The sequence below is a fragment of the Chanos chanos genome, chromosome 4 (genome assembly GCF_902362185.1).
Source record: "Chanos chanos chromosome 4, fChaCha1.1, whole genome shotgun sequence".
In the NCBI taxonomy this organism is placed as follows: Eukaryota; Metazoa; Chordata; class Actinopteri; order Gonorynchiformes; family Chanidae; genus Chanos; species Chanos chanos.
Genome location: NC_044498.1, coordinates 17,993,157 through 18,014,426, shown reverse-complemented (window position 1 = coordinate 18,014,426; position 21,270 = coordinate 17,993,157). Strand labels below are relative to the sequence as shown.

Genomic DNA, 21,270 nt, shown 5'->3' with positions numbered 1-21,270 from the left:
AAGAGAAGCAGAGACAAGATTTCTTTCTTGTTCACAGAACGTACTCCTCCCCAGATCGACCAACGGCTCTGTGAAGCTACTTCTTTACTGAATATTAAAGCAAAGCAGTAAAAAAAACAAACAAGCAAAAACAATCTCTCTGGAGAAATCTGACATTTCAAACAAACCTATGGCCTCTCTCTCTCTCAAGTTCACCTCAACCACTGACTGGTTTGGAATGCCAAAATATGAAACATGACTCGCACACTGCCAATGACAACCCAGTAGAGGAGAAAGATTTTTTTTGTACTCAGCCCTGATGAATACACAAAGGACTGAGAAGTCCAGGTGGCAAATTGAACAGACATCAGGTTGTAGTGTTGTTTCATGTAGTGTGTTTAGTGGGTTTACTCTATTTTGATCACAAAGGCAATCCTAATGTTAGTATTTCTAACAGAATGCTTCTATTTTGTAGCTACTGTTTTCAGAGTCAGATGGTTTGGTTGAATGTTTGATTCAACTGAACATAAACTGTAGGAACATTAGGACATAAGTTGTTTCTTTAGGATTTGCTTCTGTACAAACTCTCAGGTGAAAAAAAACACACGCTATTGACATTAGTTACATGAAGTCTTACAATAATTTTATTTACAAGCACTGCTATAGCAGAGCCACAACATCCTCGCCATAGGACTGCCCTCCGGTTGTCATGGTAACCAGGTCATGAGGCGGCGAGAGAGCCACCACCGAATCTGAAGGTCCTACAAGAGTGAGAGAGAGGTAAATAAACAGACAAACAGGAGAAGGCAGTACAGTTGCACCACAGATGTCCTAATATCTCTCTGGTGTGGTGACTGCAGCCACCTTGCTAACTTTATATCTGCTGATATTAGTCAGTGTGGTATCATTTGGAAAAGTTCTACGGAAATGTGGATGTACCTTGTGCTCTAAGCATTGCGTGGTGAAGGTTTATTGGCTCCACCACTGTCGTCATGGTTGCCATGGAATCCCCCGCTGCACCGTCTGCCTCCAGCAGGCTGCTGTGTGTCAATGCCTCACCTGTCAATCACAGATTGGAATCATACCCATCAAGCAGTTTGACAAGTGACTGGTCATAAGAAAACTCTCAGAGAGAGAGGGTTTTCACAAGAGACCATGTGAAAAAGACAGGTGGTAGTAAATCAGTGCAGCTTAGTGTTAAAGTGACAGTTACCTGTGTCTCGTCCCTCTGTACCAACTCCTTCGTCACTGTGTCTTTTCTTCATATGAACGTTCCTACTGCCACTCTGAGAAAACGTCTTCCCACAAATAGAGCACTGGTGTGGTTTCTCTCCTGAGAGAGAGAGAGAGAGAGAGCGAGCGAGTGTTCAAACATTCACAAGAGCTCACACATATATAATTTAATGCGTACATCTGCATAAATTATTCATCATATGTTTCATATGTCTGCATTAATATATTTCATTTGTGAACTATATAATATACACTATAGTCCCTGTAACATTTGGTTGGGGATCTTGGTTCATCAGGGTTTAAGTCAATGATTCAGTCGAGAGGGTATTTCTGCCTGACGGTATCTGGCTGAAATGTATGAGTCCTCAGTAATGACTTTCCACTATAGCACTTGACTGCTCTTTGGGTTGACTCGAGTGAGAGATATTTTCATACCTTAGACGGTGAAGTGGAAACATAAGCTCTGAGGGCCAAATGTGGTCAATCACAATAAAAATGAATCAAGCCAACTGAATGAGCATTATGATACCGTGCATCCATTCGCATGTAGTCATTTCATTTAAAAGACACAGTTCTGCCGTGTTCTGAAGATCCATCAAACTCAGATCACCACAAGCTCTGTTTACAAAGCTGTAATACACAACAATCAACACCTTAAATATCTATACGCAATATGACTGTGGAGGCGTGAAAGGATGCGTAGCGGTTGGCAAATCACTGAAAAACTGAAAATAACTGAAGGTTTCACTGTGAATCCGTAATCAAACTAAGGTTTCACTGTGAATCCGTAATCAAACGGTGATAAAAAGCTCACATAAAAATAATAAACAAAACCCAGCGCTACAGTCCTTACAGGCTAGAAACTGCTATTAGAAACACTGCACCTATAGAGACGCCTCCATTTAGCAAAAACCATTTCAACAAACTGGCTCTGAGAACAGAATGAAATATACAATTTATGATAATGTTCCCAACAACATACTAACTTAGAAATATGCATATGTGCTAACAACAACAGACTTTTATGAGTGGTAAGCCACAGTCTCTGTGTCCTAGCTCAGACTAACGTGCAGAAAAAGGACAACAACTTATATCTGCTATTTGAAGGTATGAAAAACAGCCACTGTTTTGGTGCATCCCTCCCTGATCTACAACACGGCTTTGTAAAAGTGAATTGTGGGATGCTTTCCCCTTAAAAACACTTGCAACAAGAAGTTAGAATTTGGTAGATGTTTTAAATGTCAAGACATTTTGGGTAAAATAAAAATCTTGGAATGTGAAGGCACAGACTTTTTTTTTTTTTGTGAAGCTGCTTTGTGATAAAGTTTGTTTTTGAAAAGGGTTTTAACTCACCAGAGTGGACCAGCATGTGTTTACGGAGGCTAGAATATTCAGCGAAGGATCGTCCACAGTTGTCCACCTCACACAAGAAGGGCTTCTCACCTGAAACATAGAGCAGCTATATTCAAACTTTCAATGAAAAAAAAAAAAAAAAAAACAAAACAAAAAACAACTTCATAATTCATAATAACACATAAGACTAATCCCTTTAGTTAATAAAGAATCCATTCTCTGCTTACCCAAGGTTTTGTGAAACAGGCTTACAATACCAGATGGTTGTGTTAACAGAAATATAATTATTCAATTTATAATCAACTTGACCTTTTTATGCGCAACTACAGGCTGGAAGAACACCTACTGAGACAAAGACTATTTGATTTTGCTAGAACATTCCATTAACCAAAAACAAAGGGAGGGTTTGCTCTGGCTAAACATTACCTCACATAAACAAAGTCGGCAAAGCCCTGTATAATATGTGTTCCGTTATTAATACAATATGGGGAAGCATTTTTCAAATATTCTGTTCGCTTGGCATCACATCCAATCATACCAGTAAAACAACTATAAACCAAAAACATTTTCCCTCACAACCAGAGTCTTTCACACACCCTGAGCACACATATCAGCTGTCCAGCTGTATTCAGGATAAAATGTGAAAAGCACTGTGATAGGTTGGCTTGCTGCTAAAATCCAGACACTTACCAGTATGTGTGCGTTTGTGGTTCTTCAGATTTCCAGCTGTGGTGAACTTCTTTCCGCAGTTTTTCTCGGTGCAGATAAAGGGTTTCTCCCCATTGTGTGTCCTCATATGCACCTGCAGCCTCTGGAGTACATAGAAACTCTTTCCACAACCTTCAGCTCCACAGCGGAACGTACGGTCATTCCTGAGACACACACACCCACACACATTTAAACTTTTCACAACTTCCAGACACAAGGATAAATGCACCAAGAGACCATATAAAGCCTAGCAGAAGACCAGCAAACCGTTCACCATAACAGGGATACAGTGTACACTTAAAGGCAATCACCATATCTAACTATGTGAAGGAAAGCACATACATATTACTGTCAATATGCCATGGTTATATAATTTGTAATCTAACATTCAAATATCCTGTCTCTTATCAATTTAAGTCAAGACAATAACATGAAGGAGACTTCAATTTTTCACAAAACATATCCTAAAAATGCTACAAAGAAGTTAGACATTTCTTTGATTTTATGCCAACTACTCAAGTTGAATAGGCATCTAGAGACATCCAGAGATCTCAAGCTATTCAATTTGGTCAAATACTGGCCAAATGCTTCCCCCATTTACCTGTGTGTTTTCAGGTGGTATTTCAGGTGAGCCGGCCAGGTAAATGTCCTGTGGCAGTTGTCATAAGGACACCTGAGAATCTTCTCTGCATGCACACGATTGGTCCGAGTTGGCTGCTCTTTATTTGGCCCCTCTGATTGGTAGCTGTGTATATGATCACCTTGGCAACATCAGAGAGGATTGTAAAGTCAAATTGAGACATAATTTAACACGTATACTCTGTGAAACGAAATAGATTTTCAATCAAACCATGTTTTCAGCCCCTTTCTTACCCTTTCCAGCTTCCTCAAGGATTCTCAAACCATATAATTATGTTCACAGATCGTTTTGTCAAAAGGCATCATGAGCCAGCGGTTCAGGCAATCGACATTGAAACAGAGCAGTGTCTCATTCAGTGGCTCCATAGCAGTTCCCTGGTCTAGACCCAAGCATGGGAAAATGTGGAGAACTTACTGTTGCTGCTGGCACGTGCATCCTTGGCAAGCTGAGCTCTGGTGGCAGCTATCAAGCTATCATGTGCCAGCTCCTGGACCCGCAAATACCAGGGAGCACTGCCATCCCCACACTCCCCTCCAGAAATCTCCTCCTCTGCTTCGTCTACATCATCCTGAACAAACACCAGAGGTTCAGCAGAGGCTGCCAAGCCTGTCAGAAAGACAGAGGAGGGAGGGAGAGAGAGAGAGAGAGGGAGAGAGAGCATGGGGGAGAGAGAGAGAGAAAGAAAGAAAGAGACATAGAGAGAAAGAAAGAAAGAGACACAGAGAGAGAGACATACACAGAGAGGCAGCAGAGAGGCCTATTATTTCATGTGACTACATTCCAATTTTACAAACAGAATACACAAACACTACATTTCTGAGGAACACTGTACTGCTTCATATATGATGACCCACGAGTGAAAACACTTCGTTCAGCAGTACTTTCTACTGTTTGCTCATTGTGAAGCTTCAAAAGCACCAGAGAGTTAAGAAAGAGGAAGCACAGGAGAAAGCAGTGATGCAAAACTTTATGGAGTAGAGAATAGGTGACAGCAAATGGTTGAGAATATGACTCTGACCTCTGGCCAGGTTGAGCAGGACATAGGAGGTACTGTCAGACTGCTGCAGATCCTGCAGCAGTGCAGGGGGGGTGGGACTGGGAGGGTTCGGCTGCAGGTGCACTACCAGGGGGCTCCGCTCTGGACCGAACTCCGACAGTGATGGAGAAGTAGCATGGCTAAGAGCTCGCTCTACCAAGAACAACAGATAGGGGTTTGTACTGAATTCATATCAAATATACATAAAGTTAAGCGGTGATTTTTTTTTTTCACTTGAGTAACGAGGAACTTCAACTTTTGATATTTTGTGTGGAAATGGACTGAACAGTCCACATAATATGACATGAAGTTTGTACCTGTGAGCTCCAGCTGGCTGCATATGGAGCTCTCAGCAGAGGGGAGGAGAGGTAGACAGCTGTTTTGGGGGGTTGATTCCTCCAAACTCTGGCCCAAAGGGATGGAGGCGTTCTGTACAAACTCAACCAGCAGCTGCAAAATCAATAAACAAACAAATTTTCAGCTATGGTATCCAATCTATGTCCGACATGACTATGGTTAAATATATAACTATGTGGGTGATGAATGACTGTACCTCGGGTTTAGAATCAAGCTCATCAGAAAGCATGGATTCAACTTTCAAATACCTAAAAAAGAAAAATACAGCACTGATTCGAAAATATCAAACATTTAAAAGAATCAGCCTTAATATACTTGTAGAACAAATCTTCTCATTGATCAAATAACGACGACTTACTAACCCTGTTCCTGTGGGTTCATGTGACGTCTTTGGGTCAGAAATGTTTAATCCTAGCCGTCAACTTTGATGTCATCGGTTGGCTTCTGAAACCTGTATCACACAGCAATAAATATACTAACTGTTGTTTAATTATACAGGACAGATGGCTATAACAATACACCTACTTTAATTGCTGAGATTAGCTTGAGTAACGTTACTGCTAATGTGTCTTCACGCAGCAGCAATGCTACATCATCATAGATTTTTGCGAGTTTAAATTGTTTAACGTATTACTTGCCACATAATAAAAAAAAATATCATACAACGCAAGTAAACCAGTTGCTTGTTTAACATATCAAAGAGAACGCTAACGTAGTTGGTTAACCTGCAAAACTTAGTTGAACACTGAACATCAATTCAAGCTAATGTAAGCTAGCACACTTGGTCACTGAAACAACAGAGGTCTGCTAATATTGCGGCTTTACATAATGGTGAACTCATGATGGAATCGGTCTACAAGTTAATCGAAGCGGTGAGAATGCCGTTTGCCATCACTTAAGTCATTGCATCAGTCTACTCTCTGACAAGCTTAACTGATATAAACATGTCAAGTGGAGAGCTCGAGCATCAGCTAGCCTGAAAGCTAACTGGTTAGTTTGTAACCGTCTTATTCCTCGTAACACGATCGTGAACATTTGCACTTTTATCTTGCTTCAAGTGTGAACTGTATTTATGCAATACTCACCTCCATTCTCATTTAGTCTCCAAATACTGGTAAATTTGCTCTGCGTATCCCAACAGACCTTAGAGCAATTGTACCGTCGACCACTCTGCAAGAAGGAAGCGCATCCAAATAAAGAACACAATATTTACTTCCGGGGCTTGAGTTGCGCCAAAAACAAAAACTGCACAGGTGTACTATGATAATAAAACATTCTGTATGTATCACGTCATACTTTGTGAAACATATGTATAGAATTGATCAGATATTCTTTGCATTTGGCTGGTTCGTAATCTCTGTCTGTCTATCTATCTATCTATCTATCTATCTATCTATCTATCTATCTATCTATCTATCTATCCCTGAAACATGGCCTAACACGCCTTTGTCATGATATTTACTGTATATGTCAAAAACTGTTCCAGTGTGTACACAGTCAACAAATACAATGCTATCTTTCGGAGCCGCCCATTAGTAATTGTTTTGTCTCAAAACAACCAAAGTCTGTGAAAATATTCTGTAATAACGTTGTGATGTTAAAGGTAACTTAAGACAGTAACAACCCGAAATGTCATATCGTTATTTTAACTTGAATCACTATGAAACTATGAATGATACTTGGGGTATGTGAAGATTGAGAGAAAAAAAGTTAAACATATACAATCATACGATTTAAATGTTCTCGTCCCATGTTGTCTATGCGAATTAGGTTAACAAGGGTGCTTATCACTCTAAAATTTGTGGCCAGTCCTCGAAAAATCGTTATTGAAAAGGTTTAATCAAAACAATGTTACAAAACTTTTACTAAACCTATGGTTATGTGTTCGTCCCCATCTGACAAGTGATCTACAAGAAAGAAGTCATTGACTCCACCATTGGGTTAGAAGAAACACGCCATCTCCCAGAAGGCCTGCAGTGCTCTCCTTTGGCAGCTGGCGGCGGTAGTGATCCATTTCATGACGAGATAAAACTGCAGCAGTGATGAAAACGCGCAGTGTTGTGAATTCTCACTGTTCAGAAGATTCTCAGATGCATTGTTTACTTGTCTGTACATTCCCTAAACATCCAGAGAGTCACGGATGATCGAACAGTAACAGAGTGGTTTAAGTTTTTTTCTTTTTTCTTTTTTTAAAGAAACAGTAAAACAAAAGCGCTCTTAAAATACCGCAGGTTAATTCTTAACTTCAGTCTCACGTTATTTATAAACTTTATTCTGCAAAGCTGAAAACGGATAATAGTAGCACTTTTTTAAAGAACCAGTTGTTCATATGTGCGACACATGACTGGTTCTTTTATTGTATGAGAAGCCGGATTGTTTGAATAGAAACATTTTATTAAACTTAAATGTGTATTTCATATAATGTGGACTGCTGATAATGTCTGCTTTACGTTACTTACTTTGTGCTTAATCTTAATCATACATCAATTTTGTATTACATGTTTTCGAGTGACCTGACAATGACCTTGTAGCGTTCCTGAGGCTATGGGGAGTATAAGGAGAAATGCTGTTACTGAGTTGTAATTCTTTAACACCTTTTGAAGTTTTGTTTGTCAGAATAGTTTGAAGTTGAAAAGCTCTATAACATAACAATCAGCATGAACAATTTTGCATAACCAGTGTATGGGTTTATTCCATTTGTCAAAGCTACAAATATTACAATTGCATCTAAAAGTCTGTAAGCAACATCTGAAACAAAAGTAAAGAGATAACAATTCACAATTATTTTGGACAAAATATTTACAAACCCTCAAAGTCACAAAGACAGTAAACATCAACATGTCTATTGAAAAGAAAGCCTCAAATAATAATAATAAAAAACTATTTATAGGCATTCCCTGGCTTTGAAATGACTGGGGCAAAAGTAGTACTGGCAATACTGCGTTTCTCTAAAAGGCTTTAGGGATCTGGGTCTAGCCATTCCTAATCTCTATCCAGACAACAGATGACACAGTGACACATACAACCTGCTCAATGGAAACTAAGCCCTCCATAGCACTGGACAGCATTATCAGTCATTATGAATCGCACTTTCTAAAGATTACTTAATGTCAGGGCAGTCTTAACTCTGGTCAATACAATAACAAAAGAAGTCGCAAAACCACATACAGTTTATATCCTAGGAGTTTATAGGTCATAAATATATCTCTGCAGCCTGAACAATCACATTTTAGCTGCAAATTGAAGTATAAAAAAACAATAAATAAATGAGAAAAAAAAAATATTAATTTGAAGGCATTTTACAGTCAGCACACGTGTGGTAGAAAACTGATCTAAGCCCTAGACCAACATCTAGAGCAGAAATCTGCTTACTGACCTTATTGCAATCACAAAACTGTGACATCAAAATACAGTCACTTTTGAAACTTCCACATACTGAGCTCTGGTTTAACCTAGATCTTATGTAAAGTTTCATGCACAAACAAAATTTACCCCTTCCTGCAAATGAGCTGGCATGAGCATACAGGGTAAAACCACACGAAGCAGTGACCAAAACTTCATAAAACAGTTCTCGAGATTCATCTTTTATGATAACTAAAAACAAAGGCATTTGTCAAGTTTTAATCAAAGGGGCTAGCATACACAGGGCCAATGCTCTTCCTATGCCCTGTTTACGTATTCACTACACCTAGATGTGATATTTCTCTTGCCCCTTTACCTGCTGCTTAATGAAAACAGAGCCCTTAAACCTCCACGCCCCAGCTCTGTAACAATAGAAAGCCATTCAGCAATGTAAGCCCTGGCTGCTAACACTAGCGATGTTCATTTTCAAAAGGCAATATCTTGTCGCTACCCTTTGCTGCTAAACATACTGGTAACAACTGACAAAACAAAGCGCAAAACATAGTGGTTACTTTGTTTTAGCTGCCTGAAAAAAGTTTAAGTACCACCTAACGTGCTTTTTTTCTTTCTTTCTTTTTTTTTTTGTTGAAATTATTCAATGGAATCACAAAATTCACCAAAAGGTCCTTTGCTCAGCTAATAAAATTAAGAAAAGCACAGTGTTTTCATGAAACAGACATGAAGTGAAATATTTGAATTCAACTTGTTTGAATGAAACCGTCTAAAACAGCCTCTCCCAAAAATGAGCTGATGGTGACTTCCCACAGGGCATCATTTCACGTCTCGTCATCCTGACATGAATTTGAGAAACTTTTCAATTATTTAATCATGTACATATGTTTACAGCATCATACTACACGGCTGAAACCAAAACTGGGCTGAACTACACTATAATACATGGAATATAAAATGACAAGTTTAGAATAAACGTTCTATCAAAAAAGATTTGAAAACAGTGTTTTCCATCTGATACAAGCTTATTAAGTGTATCAGAGGAGACAGCAGTAAACCTAAATAGAAGCTCTTCAAATTAAAGTCTGTATGGATGTCAAAAAGGACTTGTACAGACACGTAATCCTTTGGACCTGCGTGATTATAATGCTTTACCACATTATCATGTTCCATTCCACACACACCACAACAAGTAGAAAATGATTTGAAAAATTCTCCCCTCTGTGCCTTTAAAGAAACATGTCTGTTGTCTGTGAAACATTCCAGCGAGTTATACTATTAGACAGTCCCTAACAATCAACTCATCCCCCACACCTGGGCTTTTCCCTTTCAAAAACCACCATCTAAACAGGTATAATCCCAACAGGGTCACGACTGACTTGTTCATTTCAATGATTTTCCAATGAAGTACACAGACAACACAGGTTTGATAGTCAATGCGCATTGCACTGAAAGCAGAGGGAAAGCAATGATCCAACTAAACTGCTAAAGGACCTTTAAATAAAGCTGAGCTTAAATAAAGCTAACTTGAAGTGTGCTACAATTCTAACCCTGACTCCACAACCAATGTGGAGACACAGTGTTTTTTTTTAAGTGACATAGCTATACAAGAAAAATCACTCACCAGGCCAGTGAAATACTTTCACTAGCATTACAATTTCAGTTTCATCTTCTCTAAACAAGAGAACTTCATGTGCGAAACAATACATTAGACGTCCAGACTTTTATAATACCCGTCCAAATCTTGCTCTGTCCATGCCCCAACACAAACCGAAGCTGAATTCACTATCAATGCCTTATTTATCTAAAAAAACATTATTTACATTTCTCTCTTTAACGGAACTGTTACTGAGATGTCTCCACATCTCAACAAGTCATAAAAATATATGAAAGCAAAAGTAACCAGCAAGCTATAATCATATCATCTTGAATAAGGACATGGCACCAGCGTGCTGCAGCTTGAGTGCATGTATATGTTTTAAAGGCATAAAACTGTGCTCTTCTGTAAGAACAGAACCAGTAATGAAGCTTTTGATCAAACAATCGAACCCAACTTCATTAATTCACTTTTGAACAAGTTTACAATACTTAGGCATAGATACATTTCTGATGATATGGACACACCATATGGCTGTGTGTAAAAAACCCCACTTATAAATAAACTTTTTTTCCCCCTCAACTCTCCAGGCCTTTCATTCTCTCTGGTCCTTGTTACCATTTCTCCCGAAACAGTCTCCTTCTCGTCTCAAAGCTGCCAGTCCATTTCAATCTCCCATCAGTTCCGTCCATTTTTCTCTGTCTCTCTTTCTTTCTCCTCCTCCTGCATGCTTTTTTGTAGTTTGGTCCAGAGCTGGGAGTCACCTGACTGAAGCGCCTCTAAGAACAGGTCAGTATGCTCACGGAGCCGATCCAATTCGCTCTGAGTTCTTCGGTTCTGTCGGATTAGTTCTTTTGTTCTAAGCGTGATGTCAAGCAAACCGGACTTGCTAAGGATATTGTATGTGTTGCAGAAACGTTTTCTCTTATTGCTGCAGTCTGAGCCATCAGTGCTGTCATGGTTACCATCGCTCTGGGCTTTTAATATATCATCGTTGTGGTTTAAGAGAGCAGAGTTTATTGCCACATGAAGATCCTGTCTGCTTGTCACCACTGGTCTGTCACCCAGCGGGTGGTTGCTGCTAGTGGTCTCAGTGGGTGTAGTCGGTGGAAGGGGTGAGGCTGGGAGAGATGTAGGCGGAGTCATAAGGCTGGCTATAGTAGTACCTGAGGAGGAGCTGGGCTGAGAACAGTGCTGCTTATCTCTGTGATGGCGCTCTCGCCCGCTCAATGATGAACTGCTACTCTTCACAGAGGAGGTGGTACAGGAGCTACTGCTGCTGCTCCGCACAGGGCTGTCCCCTGGATGTGGGGCTATTTTGGGATAAGATTTAAGAATGGGAAGGTACTTCTTGTGGCGTCGACGTTTAGGGGGAGGTCCTTTGGGCACCGCTGCTGTGCTCTGGGATACCAAGGGCTGGAGGAAGACTACCTGGGGTTGCTGAAGAACCTTGACAGCAGGGCTGAAACCCCATGGTTTCAGAGAGGGGGGGTTATCACCTGGCTGTGAAAAGAAAGACACACAAAGGAAAAAATAGCCTGGATGTGGCATATCACCTGAGCAAAATATACAGTAAAATCTTTATTAAACTACCATTAATTTATATACCCCCTCCCTTTAAAATCCATCCTTCATAAGCAGAAATGCTTCTATAGCATCAATCTGCTTTAAAATATTAAGAACACCACACAAGAAATCTGAATCTGAAAATTTAATTTTGGTTTTGCAGTCTTACCTGTTTGAGCAGAACATTGTTCATGATGATCATAGGTGAGAGACTCGGGAATGATCCCCCTACCACAGCTAACTGAGACTGAGACCTTGAGGTGGTAACATCTGGCACTACAGCATGAGACTCATCTTCTCTCTCCTGTTGAACAGCCGGGCTCAAGTGCTCCGAACTTGCATCTGTACGAAGAAATGAGCATAGAAGTAAAAGTCGTAATTCCTGTACAATAATGGATGGCTCACAGCACGAGTGACTTTCATGGTCAAGGATGAAAATCCAAACCATTCATTAAAGGCTAAACAGACAACAGTATCTATGGGCTTTCTTTTCTGCTACCAAAACGTGGTGTTCATGTTTCCATAAACTAAGAATAGTTTAAAAAACGACAACAACACAAATCATTCACACCTGAGAAGCCAGAATCCCTCTCGGAGTCCTGTTTTCCCTTCTCCATCCTTCTGATTCTCTGTTTGCTCACGGACCTTAAAGGATCACTCTCCTCCGTGTTTAGGCTCATCCTGCCTCCACCTTTAGACTCTGTAACTCAGACACAGAACGGAATCGACAACAAATGGGTGAACTCGAGAAGGACCCATACAGGCAGCTTTGCTTCATATTCAACCACTATATTTTTTCTTCTCGCAAGTCACCGAGGTTCGCCCCACGCGTTTTTGGCATTTTCTTATACAAAATTTTTGTCATACGCTGCTCGTTCTATATTCTAGCATCAGTTTAACAACGTACGTGTTGAAGTGTCGTATCAAGAGAGGAACCTAAACGATTTTGCATGTGCAAGCCATAGTGCAAGTGGTTCAGCATTACAGTCAAGGCCTTCAATTGTCATTCAGGTCTTTCAAGCGTTAGATGTTAATAAATCAACAAAACCAAACCTGGGGTCAGATCCAGCTAAAGTACTGGACAGGAGTTATCCAGGAGTTATCCAGTACTTCTGAGAAAAAGGATCAGTCTAGTGACACGATTGGAATTTAGGCTCTGATTTCAAACAGGCCCTTTAGCACCAGTTTGTAAAGTAACAATGCAGCTAATGGGACTTCATAAGAACTTTACCATTCCGGTATTATGTATTAAGGAGACAACGTCTACAATCATTTAAATACGGAGACCGTGGTTGAATAGCTAGCTACCTTGCTAATTCAATACTCTGTCGTTAAATCAAACCCTACACAAATACAGAGCATACTTCGAATGTCAATACCAACTAAATTACCGGCTAAACACGACAGCTCTCGCTCACGATGCGCTCCAAATGGGCCGAGTGATTAGAATAATTAAGTTAATGTTTGATGTGTATGCTGAATCTGTCATTAAAAGACACTAGCGTGGAAGAAAGTTATTAGAAATCTAAGAATACCGAAAACAGCAGTAGCTTGCCAGCTAACGCAGACAGCGTAGTTATTAAACTAATGGAGGATACTGGAGTGAGAAAATAACGATTTCGAAACATATTGCTAAAATACAATGTTAGAGAGTAAGACAACATAAAATCCATTTCCAGACTGTAACATTTGCATACCTTTTCGTCTTTGTTCTCCGTGTTCCGGAAGCCCCTGTCGGTAACCCACAGCCAGCAACAACCGTCACGTAAACCTCGTCGAGAAATACACGGTGCAGTACACGAGACTATGTGTAGTATACGTAGCTACACCCCTGACTCATTTGACTCACATGTTGACCGAAATGTTGAGATTTTACGCTGTACCATTTCTGCTTGCAAATGCAAATATATTAGAGGCACTAACTTAAAACAGTGATTACATCACTTAAAAATAATAATTTTGTGTCTCAAGACCTCATTTACGGGTACGCTGGGCGGTGCCAACAAACAAAAGATTGTAGACTTCGATATACGTCACCATCCATGATTGGTGGATCCTACTGATCTCCTCCCTATCGTGACCTCCCATTGGTCAACAACATGGGCATTAAGCCAAAAAACGTGACCGCTCACCAAATGTGTGGCAACATGAGTACATTGTGTTCAAAGGCATAGCAACTTCTTTACGTCAGCTTTCCAAACCTGAGATATCAGACAGTCAGTTCAAAGCTGCATTACATAACAGTTCTAAGACGCTATCTGTAGCTCACTCTTTCGCGAATAAGCAATTAAAGTGTCAGCACAAATCACTACGCGTAATTACACCGCGCCATATCTTATTACACCAGTATTAAGTCATTATTTTTAGTAATGAAAGCACTCATAAAGCTACAAGTATTAAAGGTTAACTCTTTACATTTGTTTATTTGAGTTCTGTCCAGTTCACTTAGCCAAATAAGTCATTACATTTGATATCATCAAACATGTTGCTATATGCAATATATTTTATGCACAGCTTGTTTCTCACACATAGAACTACATATATTGACATATGCTGTTTAAGTAGTTAAAAAGTTTAAAAGATAAAAACTTTCCTGATAACTAGTTGTTTGTACATAGCTTTCTTACTTATCACATTTTCCCTATAATTAACTGCAAATTATGCCGCCCCTGTACTACCCCTTGCTGACTATACGTCAGTAAGACTGTGAATGTAACAGAGAATACAATGTTTCCAACTTTCCCCATTGTGTCCAACAACAGGGGGAACTCAGACAACATGACAACACAGAGAGCACTTCAGGTCATCATTACAGACCCTGTCCACTAAAATTATAGACAGTCCGGATTGTGAGCTACTTTGTCACATTTTGTTTGACATCAGTGGAACCTGAGAAAGAGGTTATAGAATGAGCTTTCAGTGGCAACTCTTTGTCAATGTAGGCCTGTTGGAGACTATTCTTATTTTCTGAGAGTGGCAGACAGAAGCAAAACTCCTTGAGGTCAACATCCTGGGTCAGTCTAGTAATTGAGATATAGTTCCTGTTCCGAATAATGCTGGGCTTGCACAGTCATTGAGACACAGAACCAAAACACTGCTCATGAGTTTGCTGTGAGGAATATATTACGAAGCAGCTCCAATTAGATGTGAGGTTGACGACACCTACAGGACAAACAGAGAGCATTCAATTTTAACAAATAAAAATTTCCCAAGAGATTTTACTGTTTTAATGTTAAAGTGTTTTGGTCACTTTTCTTTTGGATGTTTGTGGCTCTCACTTTACCTCATCAGAGAGATGAATTTCAGTTGTAAGAACACACTCCATTAACCAAGAACATACTTACCGCAACTAACAATGCATGCTAAACTGTGTGTCAAATCATGCTAAGTGGAAAAAAAAAAAAAACTTGACCTGTGGCTGAAGTACTGAAAATAGCTTTGATTTAACTTGACTGTCACAGTTATGGTTTGAGCTGTGCATGGTAGAAAAACATAAAGGCTTAGTACTGTAAATAAAGTGTAACCATGCATATAAAAAACATGCACTTTCTTGCTGTGTTTTACCCAAAATATTTATCCATAAATGATGAACGTTTGCAGTGCCAATTTATACCGCTGGCTGTCAACAGAAGTGTTGTGTGCATGTAAGAACATTTTTGAATGGGTCATGAATGCACATACCTCCACTAGCATAGTCAGCATAGGCACATATCATATAAAATCAGCATAGTAACATTCCATAGAAACAAGCAAGAATGTGGATTCTTACACATGTAACATATTGTTTGCAAGTCTGCTCTACTTTAAATACTTAAATAGAGACAACAATAACTGTTTGTTAAATAAAAATCCATGTGTTGCCACCACTGACCACTAGAGAGCACTTCAAAACTTACTTTATACAGTTTGTCGATCTTTTCCTCCCTCTCCTCCGCCTATGTCGGTAACGCACTCTCTTTTTACTGTGGAGGGCAGCATGGAAACAAGAGACAGCCAGTGTTGTCAGACTGATGCTAACAGTTTGTTTATGGCTGAGAGACAATACTGTATCTATACCCACTTGAGATCTTTCAGGTGGCCCCTCCTGGGTCTGAAAATAGGAAAGAGTACTAGATCACAATAAACCCTCAGAGAACAGACAATAGTGACACAATGACAGTAATGACAAAATGATCTCATTGTACAGAGCAGTTCTTCTTTCATACCTGCACTCACAGGTGTGGTGCTCCAGAAAGGAGAGCAGTACATACTCTCTTGTCCTCTCTGCAGGAGTTATCCTTAACAACTGACCAACCCACAGAGGAGGAAAAGAAGAGAGAGAGAGAGAGAGAGAGAGAGGTTGTTGTGTCATACTCCTGTCATTCATTGTGATCTGTCCTTATTACAAAGCTAATTACAATGCCCATCAAAAATGCTACCCTGGTCCTATGGAAGTTCACAGCAGTGAAAACATTTCAGTCAGCAATAAAGTGACATTCTGTACATACACAGCAGTATCAACCTTATACAAATAAACTTCATAGATGTTGAAGAGGTGGTTAAACTGCGGTACTACATGTATATATATATATATATATATATATGTGTGTGTGTGTGTGTGTGTGTGTGTGTGTGTGTGTATACATGTCTTATTGTATAAAAACATACCCATAACATACCCATAATAGATTATACAGGTAAATGATACGGGTAAATGACATTAACGCACTGCATCCTAAATTTGACTTAACATCATTTCAGAACCTTTCATTAGTAGAAAAAATACCTGTATGGTAACATTTTGGGTGCGAGTGGGGTAACATTCCAGTTTCTCATCACTACAACAGCCAGAACAGCGTTGGAGAGGCACACAGCCAGGGCTGAATATGTGCTCCACCCCTCCAGGGTATTCCTGCTCCACCTGCACCATCCTCTCCAGAGAACGACACACACTCCGAGCCCAGGCCTCATGAAACAACATCACTGTGAGAGTCACATGGAGAAGACCAAATAGAGGGATGATGTACATGTAGTGCCAAACCAGGAGTTGAGATCGTAATAAATATAATTTTACTGACTGCTGAGGTCCCCATGCATGGTGTTGACCAGTGATACAGTAACAGAGATATGTGGTACAGATTATGTGTTGTCAGAAGAGTTTCTCAGTTTCTTCATTCACATTATAGATTACATGAGGAAAACATATGATCTCACCTTTGGAGTGGCTTTTGCTGAGGGGGGCTGAGTCCTAAATAAAAAAAGAGAGCATTTATGGATATCATCGAATGCAATCACAGACATAGTGAGTAGTATACGATATGTACAAATGTCCAACCTGACAGGATTTTTAGTGATATTAATAACAGGGACTTGGTTTAAAGTGATTTAAGAATAAAGCTTGATGATGATGAGATATGGCAAATCTGCTTGTGTATTCAGCAAACACGGCACGCAATAGATCCTGCAGGGTCAGTCATTAAGGGTCAAGTGTTTTAATGACTCTCTGAGTAAAACTAATGGGTACATCTCTGAGTAAATTGTACCTTTATTCAGTGCTTTAATGTGAATTTAATGTGGTGGATAAGATCGACTCCAACAAGGCTACTTAACTAAAATTAAAAACCTTTCTATATAAGGATTTTAGTTTAAAAAACAAAACAAAACAAAACAAAATGAGCCTCAATTATATTTGGACAGGAGCAATGTATTCTTTTCCTCTTCTACCTCTATGCTAAACTCATGCACCTCGGCCCTGTTTACACCTTGCATTAAGATCCAATTCTGGTGATCCGATCACAAGTGGACAGCTCAGAAGTGAAGGTGTAAACGCATCCAATGCGCATTGAGGTCGCATTGAGATCCAATCACTCAGACCTCATTCGGAGGTGGTCTGGACCGCATGTGACCACATTCTTATAGCAGTGTAAACGCGAATGCGAACTCGACCACATTGAACTACCGCCTACTCAACTGATGTCCTCTGCTTATGGGAAGCACAACCTCATTCGCATATGTACACATTCGGTCGCCAACGGCATCATATGAAAGTGCGACAACACACAACAACAACAAGAGGCAAAATGGATATAGTTTTGATTTCTTCTTCTTCTTCTTCTTTTAATTTCCGACAGACTAGACACGGAAAGTGCATTGATGCCTCCCGCCGATTAAAAACAACAACGTTTAACGTGAAAAAGCTTAACGTGGCTTAATGTTCCAAAACTGCAATAAATGATCACCAAATTTCTCTGGACATCTCTTGATAGAAACGCCTCCTCAAGTCAAAAAAATCACAATCGAAATCCTAGGAATATGGTCGTTATCTCACGTTAAGCGTTTTCCTCTCCACTGACGCCAATTATACGGAAACAGCTTAACGTGCATCAGTGTCCCAAAACAGCGATCAGTGATCACCATATTTGTCTGACATGTCACATGTTATAAGCACTATATCTAATTTAAAAAAGCAAAAGTGAAATTCAATGAAAGCGGTAACGTGTTGGAAATTATTTACGTGCTTATTTGCATATAGCGCGGGGAAATGAGATCCGATCTCAAGTGGTCGTTCAAGACACGGATTCTAAAGCCAGGTGTAAACGGACGTACTTAGAGCTGTCCACTTGTGATCGGATCCCCAAAATCGGATCTTAATGCAAGGTGTAAACAGGGCCTTCTTGAGCATCGGCGAAAGAAGATAATACAACTTTTAATTTGAGTGAACGTTAGCCCTGCTGCTTCACTAAAGACTCTAACTCATTTGTTGAAGTGTTTCAGTTGGCTTGATATTTGGAACTATACATAAAATGAGAAATTTTAGCTGCACCAATAATCTACAGGAACAATCTTAACAAAATATATTGTGCATACATGCATATATGCATACATGCAAACATACATACATACATACACACATAAATACATACATGCACACATACATGCATACTGTATGCCCCTAACAAAGCAGTTAGATCTTCCTTTGTCCAATAAAATCATAGCCCACTAAACTGCACCACGGCCTTCTGGGTCTATCCCCATGGCAACCTTCACTGTTCGGGTCTCAGTTCAACTCACCTGACCAAGCAGAATATGGAGACACACAACAGGCCATGTTTATTTTTGTGTGTACACACTCTGACTCACAGAGAATGGTGTCTCAGTGGAACACTGACTGCCTCTCAGTGAGAGACAATAGGAGGAATTATGAAGAAAACGAGGGAGTGAGACTTCAAATGAAATCAGATTCATTTGTATTTGTTCACTGAACCAGGTCCTGCTAAAAAGCCCTGGATGTAAACCAGTGGGTTGTCTTGGCCCACATCCATCATGGAGCTGATTGGTAAGCGTACACGTACAGAGTGTACATTAATTAGGGCACATGGGGACTTACACTTCCATAACAGTGAAGCATGATGGAGCAAAGTCTGATTTTATCCAAAGGACATACAAACCCATATCTACACTAATCAGGGCTCTGAGCTACCCATATTAACAAAACCATAAATCAACCCTATATTCATATGGAAAGACAGTGTAATGTCCAGAGACTCCGAATGTCTAGACCCACACTTGTGTTGCTTTGCCCATACAGCATGAAGTGATCATACTAATGTGAAGATGATGAGGTTCAGACCATGAAACATCATCGGTTACAGATGACGACTCTGACACAGAAATCCATAAGCCACATGAATATGATTTAAACAGGGGTTCTGATGTTTTAAATACCATGTGGTTTCAGAAAATCACACCAGTACTCTTTTATTGCTTGGGTAAATCACAGTTTCCTTCAAACAGATCTCTGTTACATTCATCTAACTGAAAGGAGATGTTGCTACTGAATAACCGTGTCAGTCTTTATTTTTTGCAGTTTGCTGGTAAACTAAAGTGGCACAACAGAGCAGCTGACTTACGGTCAAGAAATAGAGTGCCACAGTAATTAGTAGAGAGGAGGGAGGAGTAAACAGACTTGTTAATTCTTCAATGATTGTATGGTTTTTAATAGTATATTATTTCTCTGTTTTTGAGGACTGAAGGTTGTTATATGAATGCAAGTTTGACAGAACTCCCTGACCCACTTCAGGAACCCATATCTTAACACCTCAGTCATATTTAAAGTTTGATCCAGTATTTCTTATACATTAATCCTATTTTTAGCATATTGTACAAGAAACAGATGCTTGAATATCAAATAGACCACAATCGCGAAGTATAACAAACGCAAAAGTCTTGCATTTAGTAGAATGAGTGGCATAAGTGAGCTCTAAACAATCAAAAAGAGCATGCTACTTTCATTCTAGAATATTAGTTTTCGCAAGATCGAACAAAGCCAATCCCCAAATAAAATCTGGATTTCCAGTACACACTATGAAGCTGAACAAAAGCCTTGAACATGTCAAGGAACGAAACAAGATGACATAGTCAGTGTCAGTTTTGAGCATGGTAACGGGACTTTTTGTGTGTGTGCGTGTGTGTAAATTGGAAGTTGGCTACATAATAATTAACATTGTCAGTGGATATTACTATACCTTTATCTCAGAGAATTTCTTGAGATGAGGTCCGGTTTATTTTATTGCATTATCTAGTTCATCTTTTTGGCATACTGCGACAAAGTTGTAACGTAATGTCATTCTCAGTCTAAAGAAACGCTTCATGTTCAGCGACTGACATTCAAAGCAAATATTTTTCTTTTGCTAATCAAACACCAGTATATTTGGACTGGCTGCGACAGTGTAATTGCATACCGTATGTTCGTTCTCAGGAATAAATGCCATAAGTTTCCTTACCTGTGCAGGTGAGAGATGGACCAGAACAACAGTAAGTATCAGTAAGATACTGACCAGATTTGTCATTTTTAGTCATTCATCCGATTTAAGTTTACAGCGACAACCCTTTACTGCTCCATGCAAGGGAGCGCGCATCACCGTGCGAGAGAGAGACCAAATAAAAGTGTCTTACTGACTCCGCTTCGTTGAGCAAATTCAGCTGCACTTTAGCCTGCTTGTTGCCTTTTGTAGAGAGCAATTTTTTATTAAACGTAGTAACATTCTATACGCTTTCATGAAATATTAACTGATGAAGACTCATAACATGTTTAGTGTCAAGTTACAATCGGTAGAAGTTTGTTTGCGTAAAACTATTCAGCTATCGGAAAATACACAGTCCCTCAATTCTCGCATACTTATGAAAAACTCTTATGCGGTACCCGATTGTGTTTCACCGTGCCTGCCCGCCCAAAGCCCACCTACCAAACCCAGTATCCCTCTCTGGGACTGAAATAATTAATGCAGATCAAAACATCAGTATGTCCCGTATGAAATCTCGGTGAAGCAGCCGGGGATTCAGCATAGGTCTAGCACATACATACACGTACTAATGAGGCATCATTTGCTGACATCTCTCTCTCTCTCTCTCTCTCTCATGAAAAATAATCATGTTGTTGAGGAAAATCTGGAAGAAAAATGGAACAAC

At 39.7% G+C, this 21,270-nt stretch overlaps 3 protein-coding genes across 3 annotated transcripts; all 3 read right to left on the bottom strand.

The window, feature by feature from the left end:
• Positions 1-626: 626 nt before the first annotated feature.
• Positions 627-6,472, bottom strand: znf410 (zinc finger protein 410). Its single transcript, XM_030772982.1, has 12 exons — positions 6,392-6,472; positions 5,669-5,757; positions 5,503-5,554; positions 5,267-5,399; positions 4,932-5,102; positions 4,328-4,519; positions 3,875-4,034; positions 3,256-3,437; positions 2,566-2,655; positions 1,193-1,312; positions 919-1,038; positions 627-740 (listed from the first exon to the last, which is right to left on the bottom strand). The coding sequence occupies exons 3-12, from the start codon at positions 5,533-5,535 to the stop codon at positions 640-642; spliced, it is 1,302 nt and encodes a 433-aa protein (XP_030628842.1). The 5' UTR covers positions 5,536-5,554; positions 5,669-5,757; positions 6,392-6,472; the 3' UTR covers positions 627-639.
• Positions 6,473-7,971: 1,499 nt separating this feature from the next.
• cipcb (CLOCK-interacting pacemaker b) lies at positions 7,972-13,751 on the bottom strand. The gene is made up of 4 exons (XM_030772981.1): positions 13,521-13,751; positions 12,395-12,523; positions 11,993-12,165; positions 7,972-11,760 (listed from the first exon to the last, which is right to left on the bottom strand). Exons 2-4 carry the CDS (start codon positions 12,501-12,503, stop codon positions 10,936-10,938), a joined length of 1,107 nt encoding a protein of 368 aa, XP_030628841.1. The 5' UTR covers positions 12,504-12,523; positions 13,521-13,751; the 3' UTR covers positions 7,972-10,935.
• A 1,212-nt stretch (positions 13,752-14,963) lies between these two features.
• Positions 14,964-20,651, bottom strand: pgfa (placental growth factor a). Its single transcript, XM_030772140.1, has 5 exons — positions 20,586-20,651; positions 17,017-17,050; positions 16,589-16,785; positions 16,029-16,108; positions 14,964-14,985 (listed from the first exon to the last, which is right to left on the bottom strand). Exons 1-5 carry the CDS (start codon positions 20,649-20,651, stop codon positions 14,964-14,966), a joined length of 399 nt encoding a protein of 132 aa, XP_030628000.1.
• Positions 20,652-21,270: the final 619 nt, after the last annotated feature.

Bases quoted from the DNA above. Each gene is read 5' to 3' on its own strand.
- pgfa (XM_030772140.1), bottom strand. From the start codon at position 20,651: ATGACAAATCTGGTCAGTATCTTACTGATACTTACTGTTGTTCTGGTC. The intron at 16,786-17,016 runs GTGAGATCATAT...TGACTCTCACAG, and splicing joins CAGCAAAAGCCACTCCAAAG to TGATGTTGTTTCATGAGGCC. The intron at 16,109-16,588 runs GTATTTTTTCTA...TGGGTTGGTCAG, and splicing joins CCCAAAATGTTACCATACAG to TTGTTAAGGATAACTCCTGC.
- znf410 (XM_030772982.1), bottom strand. From the start codon at position 5,535: ATGCTTTCTGATGAGCTTGATTCTAAACCCGAG. The intron at 5,103-5,266 runs GTACAAACTTCA...TGTTCTTGGTAG, and splicing joins CAGCCAGCTGGAGCTCACAG to AGCGAGCTCTTAGCCATGCT. The intron at 4,520-4,931 runs GTCAGAGTCATA...TCTTTCTGACAG, and splicing joins CCTGCTCAACCTGGCCAGAG to GCTTGGCAGCCTCTGCTGAA.
- cipcb (XM_030772981.1), bottom strand. From the start codon at position 12,503: ATGAGCCTAAACACGGAGGAGAGTGATCCTTTAAGGTCCGTGAGCAAA. The intron at 12,166-12,394 runs GTGTGAATGATT...TTCTTCGTACAG, and splicing joins GAGGGATTCTGGCTTCTCAG to ATGCAAGTTCGGAGCACTTG. The intron at 11,761-11,992 runs GTAAGACTGCAA...TTCTTTTCACAG, and splicing joins ACAATGTTCTGCTCAAACAG to CCAGGTGATAACCCCCCCTC.